The 11656-nt window shown below is 40.0% G+C and overlaps 1 protein-coding gene across 2 annotated transcripts in view; it reads right to left on the bottom strand.

The window, feature by feature from the left end:
- Window positions 1-733: 733 nt before the first annotated feature.
- The window catches only part of hexa (hexosaminidase A (alpha polypeptide)), an 85695-nt gene continuing 74772 nt past the window's right edge, over window positions 734-11656 (bottom strand). The window contains exon 14 of one of the 2 annotated variants that reach the window (XM_041836738.2): window positions 734-1994. In XM_041836738.2, coding sequence (XP_041692672.2) covers window positions 1913-1994 — 82 coding nt within the window. In that variant the 3' untranslated portion in view covers window positions 734-1912. The remainder of the gene's footprint in view (window positions 1995-11656) is intronic. The other variant, XM_041836737.2, reaches the window with a different exon arrangement.

Raw genomic sequence — 11656 nt, 5'->3', positions numbered from 1 at the left:
CCCTATGGCAAGTCAAGGCCTCCCTCACCCAGACCCAGTCTTCTGTTTACTGTGGGACTTTCTTAGAATGCTGAAATATCCATCCTCCTAACATAACATGTTATAGCTGGGTATTTAATTGTTGGACTGTGTGGAAGTTGAATAGTCTGTTTAATCTTGTTTCTATGAAAATTAGCTGAGGTCACCTTCACCCCAAAAGTACTAAGTGGGTCGTTATTGAATTACGGTAGCATTTGGGCATGGCATTTTGGAAAAAATGAACTTTATTTTTCTAGATTTGTATTTATTGAAATGTATCTTTCCATTGTAAATAATATGGTAGCTTAATTACTTTAAATCATTTTTACCATTATGATAACATTGTGGCAACAGTAGGACTAGTAACACCAATTATGTTTACACCAATGAGGCATTTTAGGTAAATGAGGAGTTTATGAAATGGAGGCCACAGATTCTCATATCTAAGGTCAACCTTCCTTGAAAAAGTGATATGATTAATCATTTTGCTTACAATGTTATTTCCTGTCAATTAAATTGACTAACACAAAGTGACACTTTGAATTTAGACACACCAAATTATCAATAAATCCTTGTGACCTACTAAAAGGTTATTAGCTAATAATGTTATTGAATGTAGAGCGCTCCCCAGACAACAGTTTGCCGCTGGAGAGAACGCTCGAGGTCCTTGCACATCGTTGTAATCAGTGATTTTCAAGGCGGTAACACGGATGACATAAAACTGAGGGACAGAGAGAGATTATACTAGTAAAACTAACTGGTATTTTAATACCCTTCCTTGTTTTTATTGACCTATGCAATATATTAAATACTTTTGTTCACCATCTAGCATTCAAAATAATTAATAGATATCTCTAAATCCCCAAAACATGTCACTACACATCACCAGTGGGACAAGCCAATTTGCCCCCAGTAGATTCTACAATGCATACAAATAGATTTGTTGCAGTTTAAAGGACTTCCATGTGTTTTATTATTAAATAATAGTTCAATAAAATGGAAAATGTATTATTTGTCATGTTGTTGTCATTTTAAAGTATTTTTACATGGTGCCAATGTCAAGAGACAGCATTTACACCTGCAATTCAAGAATGACCCAAATGCCAAGTCAAAAATGTTTGAATTCTCACATTGCCCTACAACTAATCTGAGTGTAATCTTTTAGATCATTGCGTTGATAGATCCTCATGTCCTAGCCCTGAGACCTTGGTAGTGTTTTCTCTCTAAACAGCTGTAGAGGAAGGCCGTAGAGGAGAGGGAGGCTACAGAAACACACCGTTCTAAGGTAAACAAAACTTAGAACACAAATTGCAATGAAATCTATCAACTTAAGAAAAACATGTCAACATTCAATACATTCTATATGATTAAAATCCAGAAATGTTAGTTTTTATATGATAAAACTTGCACAATAGAAATGTCAAGATAAAACAGATAAGAAACAGTAGACCACATCATAGTCACTGTTGGACTGAAACAAATGAAGAGAATCACATCTACAAAACAATGAATGGCAGGCTCAGCTGGTCGTTGCATCACGTGTCAAACTCATTCCATGAAGGGCAGAGCATCTCCTCCCTTTTACTTGATTGATTAATTAAGGTCACTGATTAGTTAGGAAATCCCCTCACCTGGTTGTCTAGGTCTTAATTGATTAGTTAGGAACACCCCTCACCTGGTTGTCTAGGTCTTAATTGGACACAAATTGAAAGGAGACACCAAAAACCAGCACACACTCGGCCCTCCATGAAATGAGTTTGACACCCCTGTCTTAGACGATCATATGAAATGAGTTTGACATCCCTGTCTTAGACGATCATATGAAAGGAGTTTGACATCCCTGTCTTAGACGATCATATGAAAGGAGTTTGATGAGTTCCTCCAGCTTCAGTCTTCAGGTCTCCCTGGACCTAGTCGTCATGTGGTGTAGACCACCAGGTCCTGGTCCTCTGGGGGAAACCAGACTGAACCCCTGCCTGAACACACAGGGACTATAATTACAGACTGAACCCCTGCCTGAACACACAGGGACTATAATTACAGACTGAACCCCTGCCTGAACACACAGGGACTATAATTACAGACTGAACCCCTGCCTGAACACACAGGGACTATAATTACAGACTGAACCCCTGCCTGAACACACAGGGACTATAATTACAGACTGAACCCCTGCCTGAACACACAGGGACTATAATTACAGACTGAACCCCTGCCTGAACACACAGGGACTATAACTACAGACTGAACCCCTGCCTGAACACACAGGGACTATAACTACAGACTGAACCCCTGCCTGAACACACAGGGACTATAACTACAGACTGAACCCCTGCCTGAACACACAGGGACTATAATTACAGACTGAACCCCTGCCTGAACACACAGGGACTATAATTACAGACTGAACCCCTGCCTGAACACACAGGGACTATAACTACAGACTGAACCCCTGCCTGAACACACAGGGACTATAACTACAGACTGAACCCCTGCCTGAACACACAGGGACTATAATTACAGACTGAACCCCTGCCTGAACACACAGGGACTATAACTACAGACTGAACCCCTGCCTGAACACACAGGGACTATAACTACAGACTGAACCCCTGCCTGAACACACAGGGACTATAACTACAGACTGAACCCCTGCCTGAACACACAGGGACTATAATTACAGACTGAACCCCTGCCTGAACACACAGGGACTATAATTACAGACTGAACCCCTTCCTGAACACACAGGGACTATAACTACAGACTGAACCCCTGCCTGAACACACAGGGACTATAATTACAGACTGAACCCCTGCCTAAACACACAGGGACTATAATTACAGACTGAACCCCTGCCTGAACACACAGGGACTATAATTACAGACTGAACCCCTGCCTGAACACACAGGGACTATAACTACAGACTGAACCCCTGCCTGAACACACAGGGACTATAACTACAGACTGAACCCCTGCCTAAACACACAGGGACTATAATTACAGACTGAACCCCTGCCTGAACACACAGGGACTATAATTACAGACTGAACCCCTGCCTGAACACACAGGGACTATAATTACAGACTGAACCCCTGCCTGAACACACAGGGACTATAATTACAGACTGAACCCCTGCCTGAACACACAGGGACTATAATTACAGACTGAACCCCTGCCTGAACACACAGGGACTATAATTACAGACTGAACCCCTGTCTGAACACACAGGGACTATAATTACAGACTGAACCCCTGCCTAAACACACAGGGACTATAATTACAGACTGAACCCCTGCCTGAACACACAGGGACTATAATTACAGACTGAACCCTGCCTGAACACACAGGGACTATAATTACAGACTGAACCCCTGCCTGAACACACAGGGACTATAATTACAGACTGAACCCCTGCCTGAACACACAGGGACTATAATTACAGACTGAACCCCTGCCTGAACACACAGGGACTATAACTACAGACTGAACCCCTGCCTGAACACACAGGGACTATAATTACAGACTGAACCCCTGCCTGAACACACAGGGACTATAATTACAGACTGAACCCCTGCCTGAACACACAGGGACTATAATTACAGACTGAACCCCTTTCTGAACACACAGGGACTATAACTACAGAGATGCAGCACTGACATGCAGCATGGACACCAACACCAAAGAAACAAAGCCAACAGAGAAGGCAGTGGGCCAAAGACAATGTTTTATGTCTTAGAATTCTGAACCCTTGAGTTCAGAGGACTTACTAAACATGTATTTCCATTTAGGCCCAGCCTTCATTTATTAAAAACAAAAAAAAACTATGTTTTAAGTGAGAAGTAGCCATTGTTCTGAATCCCCCCAAAATATATTTGGCCTTACTGCCATTACCCCATACAAACACATTGAATAACAGATACACCTCCAAAAACTACAAAGGAAGTTTGTTCTGAAGTCTCTATCCTATATCTGAGAGATATAAGAAATATCAGTAAACATATAAACTACCGTTCAAAAGTTTGGGGTCACTTAGAAATGTCCTTGTTTTCGAAAGAAAAGCTATTTTATTGTCCATTAAAATAACATCAAATTGATCAGAAATACAGTGTAGACATTGTTAATTTTGTAAATGGCTACTGTAGCTGGAAACGGTTGATTTTTAGTGGAATATCTACATAGGCGTACAGAGGCCCATTATCAGCAACCATCAGTCCTTTGTTCCAATGGCACGTTGTGTTTGCTAATCCAAGTTTATCATTTTAAAAGGCTAATTGATCATTAGAAAACCCTTTTGCAATTATGTTAGCACAGGGTTATAGAGACGGTTATAGAGAGGGTTATATCTGGGTTATAGAGAGGATTATATCTGGGTTATAAAGAGGGTTATAGAGAGGGTTATAGAGAGGGTTATAGCTGGGTTATAGAGAGGATTATAGAGAGGGTTATAGAGATGATTATAGAGAGGGTTATAGAGATGATTATAGAGAGGGTTATAGAGAGGGTTATAGAGAGGGTTATAGAGAGGGTTATAGAGAGGGTTATAGCTGGGTTATAGAGAGGATTATAGAGAGGGTTATAGAGATGATTATAGAGAGGGTTATAGAGATGATTATAGAGAGGGTTATAGAGAGGGTTATAGAGAGGGTTATAGAGATGATTATAGAGAGGGTTATAGAGAGGGTTATAGAGAGTGTTATAGAGAGGGTTATAGAGAGGGTTATAGAGATGATTATAGAGAGGGTTATAGAGAGGGTTATAGAGATGATTATAGAGAGGGTTATAGAGAGGGTTATAGAGAGGGTTATAGAGATGATTATAGAGAGGGTTATAGAGAGGGTTATAGAGATGATTATAGAGAGGGTTATAGAGAGGGTTATAGAGATGATTATAGAGAGGGTTATAGAGAGGGTTATAGAGAGGGTTATAGAGAGGGTTATAGAGAGGGTTATAGAGAAGGTTATAGAGAGGGTTATAGAGAGGGTTATAGAGAGGGTTATAGTGAGGGTTATATCTGGGTTATAGAGAGGGTTATAGAGAGGATTATAGAGAGGGTTATAGAGAGGGTTATAGAGAAGGTTATAGAGAGGGTTATAGAGAGGGTTATAGCTGGGTTATAGAGAGGGTTATAGAGAGGGTTATAGAGAAGGTTATAGAGAGGGATATAGAGAGGATTAGAGAGGGTTATAGAGAAGGTTATAGAGAGGGATATAGAGAGGGTTATAGAGAGGGTTATAGAGAGGGTTATAGAGAGGGTTATAGAGATGATTATAGAGAGGGTTATAGAGAGGGTTATAGAGATGATTATAGAGAGGGTTATAGAGAGGGTTATAGAGAGGGTTATAGAGATGACTATAGAGAGGGTTATAGAGAGGGTTATAGAGAGGGTTATAGAGATGATTATAGAGAGGGTTATAGAGAAGGTTATAGAGAGGGTTATAGAGAGGGTTATAGAGAGGGTTATAGAGAGGGTTATAGAGAGGGTTATAGAGAGGGTTATAGAGAGGGTTATAGAGAAGGTTATAGAGAGGGTTATAGAGAGGGTTATAGCTGGGTTATAGAGAGGGTTATAGAGAAGGTTATAGAGAGGGATATAGAGAGGATTAGAGAGGGTTATAGAGAGGGTTATAGAGAGGGTTATAGAGAGGGTTATAGAGAGGGATATAGAGAGGGATATAGAGAGGGTTATAGAGAGGGTTATAGAGAGGGTTATAGAGAGGGTTATAGAGAGGGTTATAGAGATGATTATAGAGAGGGTTATAGAGAGGGTTATAGAGATGATTATAGAGAGGGTTATAGAGAGGGTTATAGAGAGGGTTATAGAGAGGGTTATAGAGAGGGTTATAGAGATGATTATAGAGAGGGTTATACAGATGATTATAGAGAGGGTTATAGAGAGGGTTATAGAGAGGGTTATAGAGAAGGTTATAGAGAGGGATATAGAGAGGATTAGAGAGGGTTATAGAGAGGGTTATAGAGAGGGATATAGAGAGGGTTATAGAGAGGGTTATAGAGAGGGTTATAGAGAGGGTTATAGAGAGGGATATAGAGAGGGATATAGAGAGGGTTATAGAGAGGGTTATAGCGAGGGTTATAGAGAGGGATATAGAGAGGGTTATAGAGAGGGTTATAGAGAGGGTTATAGAGAGGGTTATAGAGAGGGATATAGAGAGGGATATAGAGAGGGTTATAGAGAGGGTTATAGCTGGGTTATAGAGAGGGTTATAGAGAGGGTTATAGAGAGGGATATAGAGAGGGTTATAGCTGGGTTATAGAGAGGGTTATAGAGAGGGATATAGAGAGGGTTATAGAGAGGGTTATAGAGAGGGTTATAGCTGGGTTATAGAGAGGGTTATAGAGAGGGTTATAGAGAGGGATATAGAGAGGGTTATAGCTGGGTTATAGAGAGGGTTATAGAGAGGGATATAGAGAGGGATATAGAGAGGGTTATAGAGAGGGTTATAGAGAGGGTTATAGCTGGGTTATAGAGAGTTATGAGGGGTTATAGATTATTTCACATGAGGTCTATTTCACAACACACCTAAATAACTATAACCACTGGGCTAATGAATAATCACATTTTTAGAGAGGGTTATAGAGAAGGTTATAGAGAGGGTTATAGAGAGGGTTATAGAGAGGGTTATAGAGAAGGTTATAGAGAGGATTATAGAGAGGGTTATAGAGAGGGTTATAGAGATGATTATAGAGAGGGTTATAGAGAAGGTTATAGAGAGGGTTATAGAGAGGGTTATAGAGATGATTATAGAGAGGGTTATAGAGAGGGTTATAGAGAGGGTTATAGAGAGGGTTATAGAGAGGGTTATAGAGAGGGTTATAGAGAGGGTTATAGAGAGGGTTATAGAGAGGGTTATAGAGAAGGGTTATAGAGAGGGTTATAGAGAGGGTTATAGCTGGGTTATAGAGAGGGTTATAGAGAAGGTTATAGAGAGGGATATAGAGAGGATTAGAGAGGGTTATAGAGAGGGTTATAGAGAGGGTTATAGAGAGGAAGTTATAGAGAGGGATATAGAGAGGGTTATAGAGAGGGTTATAGAGAGGGTTATAGAGAGGGTTATAGAGAAGGTTATAGAGAGGGTTATAGAGATGGTTATAGAGGATTAGAGGGTTATAGAGAGGGTTATAGAGAGGGTTATAGAGAGGGTTATAGAGAGGGTTATAGAGAGGATTAGAGAGGGTTATAGAGAGGGTTATAGAGAGGGTTATAGAGAGGGTTATAGAGAGGGTTATAGAGAGGGATATAGAGAGGGTTATAGAGAGGGTTATAGAGAGGGTTATAGAGAGGGTTATAGAGAAGGTTATAGAGAGGGTTATAGAGAGGGTTATAGAGAGGGTTATAGAGAGGGTTATAGAGAAGGTTATAGAGAGGGTTATAGAGAGGGTTATAGCTGGGTTATAGAGAGGGTTATAGAGAAGGTTATAGAGAGGGATATAGAGATGATTATAGAGAGGGTTATAGAGAGGGTTATAGAGAGGGTTATAGAGAAGGTTATAGAGAGGGTTATAGAGAAGGTTATAGAGAGGGTTATAGAGAGGGTTATAGAGAGGGTTATAGAGAGGGTTATAGAGAGGGTTATAGAGAAGGTTATAGAGAGGGTTATAGAGAGGGTTATAGAGAGGGTTATAGCTGGGTTATAGAGAGGGTTATAGAGAAGGTTATAGAGAGGGATATAGAGAGGATTAGAGAGGGTTATAGAGAGGGTTATAGAGAAGGTTATAGAGAGGGTTATAGAGAGGGTTATAGCTGGGTTATAGAGAGGGTTATAGAGAAGGTTATAGAGAGGGATATAGAGAGGATTAGAGAGGGTTATAGAGAGGGTTATAGAGAGGGTTATAGAGAGGGTTATAGAGAGGGATATAGAGAGGGATATAGAGAGGGTTATAGAGAGGGTTATAGAGAGGGTTATAGAGAGGGTTATAGAGAGGGTTATAGAGATGATTATAGAGAGGGTTATAGAGAGGGTTATAGAGATGATTATAGAGAGGGTTATAGAGAGGGTTATAGAGAGGGTTATAGAGAGGGTTATAGAGATGATTATAGAGAGGGTTATAGAGATGATTATAGAGAGGGTTATAGAGAGGGTTATAGAGAGGGTTATAGAGAAGGTTATAGAGAGGGATATAGAGAGGATTAGAGAGGGTTATAGAGAGGGTTATAGAGAGGGATATAGAGAGGGTTATAGAGAGGGTTATAGAGAGGGATATAGAGAGGGATATAGAGAGGGTTATAGAGAGGGTTATAGCGAGGGTTATAGAGAGGGATATAGAGAGGGTTATAGAGAGGGTTATAGAGAGGGTTATAGAGAGGGTTATAGAGAGGGATATAGAGAGGGATATAGAGAGGGTTATAGCTGGGTTATAGAGAGGGTTATAGAGAGGGTTATAGAGAGGGATATAGAGAGGGTTATAGCTGGGTTATAGAGAGGGTTATAGAGAGGGATATAGAGAGGGTTATAGAGAGGGTTATAGAGAGGGTTATAGCTGGGTTATAGAGAGGGTTATAGAGAGGGATATAGAGAGGGTTATAGCTGGGTTATAGAGAGGGTTATAGAGAGGGATATAGAGAGGGATATAGAGAGGGTTATAGAGAGGGTTATAGAGAGGGTTATAGCTGGGTTATAGAGAGGGTTATAGAGAGGGTTATAGATTATTTCACATGAGGTCTATTTCACAACACACCTAAATAACTATAACCACTGGGCTAATGAATAATCACATTTTTAGAGAGGGTTATAGAGAGGATTATAGAGAGGGTTATAGAGAGGGTTATAGAGAGGGTTATAGAGAAGGTTATAGAGAGGATTATAGAGAGGGTTATAGAGAGGGTTATAGAGATGATTATAGAGAGGGTTATAGAGAAGGTTATAGAGAGGGTTATAGAGAGGGTTATAGAGATGATTATAGAGAGGGTTATAGAGAGGGTTATAGAGAGGGTTATAGAGAGGGTTATAGAGAGGGTTATAGAGAGGGTTATAGAGAAGGTTATAGAGAGGGTTATAGAGAGGGTTATAGAGAGGGTTATAGAGAGGGTTATAGAGAAGGTTATAGAGAGGGTTATAGAGAGGGTTATAGCTGGGTTATAGAGAGGGTTATAGAGAAGGTTATAGAGAGGGATATAGAGAGGATTAGAGAGGGTTATAGAGAGGGTTATAGAGAGGGTTATAGAGAGGGTTATAGAGAGGGATATAGAGAGGGATATAGAGAGGGTTATAGAGAGGGTTATAGAGAGGGTTATAGAGAAGGTTATAGAGAGGGTTATAGAGAGGGTTATAGAGAGGGTTATAGAGAAGGTTATAGAGAGGGTTATAGAGAGGGTTATAGCTGGGTTATAGAGAGGGTTATAGAGAAGGTTATAGAGAGGGATATAGAGATGATTATAGAGAGGGTTATAGAGAGGGTTATAGAGAGGGTTATAGAGAAGGTTATAGAGAGGGTTATAGAGAAGGTTATAGAGAGGGTTATAGAGAGGGTTATAGAGAGGGTTATAGAGAGGGTTATAGAGAGGGTTATAGAGAGGGTTATAGAGAAGGTTATAGAGAGGGTTATAGAGAGGGTTATAGAGAGGGTTATAGCTGGGTTATAGAGAGGGTTATAGAGAAGGTTATAGAGAGGGATATAGAGAGGATTAGAGAGGGTTATAGAGAGGGTTATAGAGAGGGTTATAGAGAGGGTTATAGAGAGGGATATAGAGAGGGATATAGAGAGGGTTATAGAGAGGGTTATAGAGAGGGTTATAGAGAGGGTTATAGAGAGGGTTATAGAGATGATTATAGAGAGGGTTATAGAGAGGGTTATAGAGATGATTATAGAGAGGGTTATAGAGAGGGTTATAGAGAGGGTTATAGAGATGATTATAGAGAGGGTTATAGAGATGATTATAGAGAGGGTTATAGAGAGGGTTATAGAGAGGGTTATAGAGAAGGTTATAGAGAGGGATATAGAGAGGATTAGAGAGGGTTATAGAGAGGGTTATAGAGAGGGATACAGAGAGGGTTATAGAGAGGGTTATAGAGAGGGTTATAGAGAGGGTTATAGAGAGGGATATAGAGAGGGATATAGAGAGGGTTATAGAGAGGGTTATAGCGAGGGTTATAGAGAGGGATATAGAGAGGGTTATAGAGAGGGTTATAGAGAGGGTTATAGAGAGGGATATAGAGAGGGATATAGAGAGGGTTATAGAGAGGGTTATAGCTGGGTTATAGAGAGGGTTATAGAGAGGGTTATAGAGAGGGTTATAGCTGGGTTATAGAGAGGGTTATAGAGAGGGATATAGAGAGGGTTATAGAGAGGGTTATAGAGAGGGTTATAGCTGGGTTATAGAGAGGGTTATAGAGAGGGTTATAGAGAGGGATATAGAGAGGGTTATAGCTGGGTTATAGAGAGGGTTATAGAGAGGGATATAGAGAGGGATATAGAGAGGGTTATAGAGAGGGTTATAGAGAGGGTTATAGCTGGGTTATAGAGAGGGTTATAGAGAGGGTTATAGATTATTTCACATGAGGTCTATTTCACAACACACCTAAATAACTATAACCACTGGGCTAATGAATAATCACATTTTTAGAGAGGGTTATAGAGAGGATTATAGAGAGGGTTATAGAGAGGGTTATAGAGAGGGTTATAGAGAAGGTTATAGAGAGGATTATAAATTATTTCACATGAGGTCTATTTCACAACACACCTAAATAACTATAACCACTGGGCTAATGAATAATCACATTTTTCTTTTGATTATTTCATTAACCTACATCATGTTATTTCAAGTTACTCTTTGGAGCGCAGTATCACGTTGTTTAAAAAAGGGGTCTAAATTGGGCATGCCTATACGTTGGCCAAATGAAGTTATCTAGGGACTATCTGTTCGGTAATTAATGATAGACCTTTAACTTTTAACAACCATATTGTATGATTCAGTGCTTATCACATTATAAAAAAGATCAGCATTTGTAAAAAAAAATATATATATATATATATATATATATATTATGCATGCCAACATAATATCTAAGAATTAAGAGTAGGTAAAGGGATCGTGTCAGGCAATAATTATATCAAACGTTTTAGTATGGCAACATCTGATATACAGTCACATTCACTGTAGTTGTCTGATTCGTGCTATAGAGTTCACAGCTGGCGATGCCTCATCGCGATTGGTTATTCCCAATCATTTGCAACATGTCAATGAGCGTTAGTTATATCACTATCTTTCCTTTGCGGTACCTCAAACTGTCGTGATTACCAGTTGAGAAACTTTTATGAGTTGTTTTTCTGGGCAGTGTCTTAACATCTTTTATGAGTTGTTTTTCTGGGCAGTGTCTTAACATCATCCCAAAACCTACTCTGAGCTGGGAGTTATTTTTAGTCTTAAAACAGGTTTAAACAGGATCCCATTTGGAGGTAGCTCGGATGCGTCACTCCAGTCTTCCAGATCCATGTACTGACTGCGACACTCACAGCTCCTGCAGCCTAAAGAGGAACACCATTATTACACCATCCTTCTACGAGCAGACTAGCACTGTACTAATGTAGGCCTACGTGTGTGTGTGTGTGTGTGTGTGTGTGTGTGTGTGTGTGTGTTTACGAAATAAAATAATCTACTCCATTTTCATTGATCACGTTGGCT

This window comes from Coregonus clupeaformis, unplaced genomic scaffold (genome assembly GCF_020615455.1).
Source record: "Coregonus clupeaformis isolate EN_2021a unplaced genomic scaffold, ASM2061545v1 scaf0487, whole genome shotgun sequence".
NCBI classification, from domain to species: Eukaryota; Metazoa; Chordata; class Actinopteri; order Salmoniformes; family Salmonidae; genus Coregonus; species Coregonus clupeaformis.
This window is presented reverse-complemented; position numbering and strand designations above follow the sequence as displayed.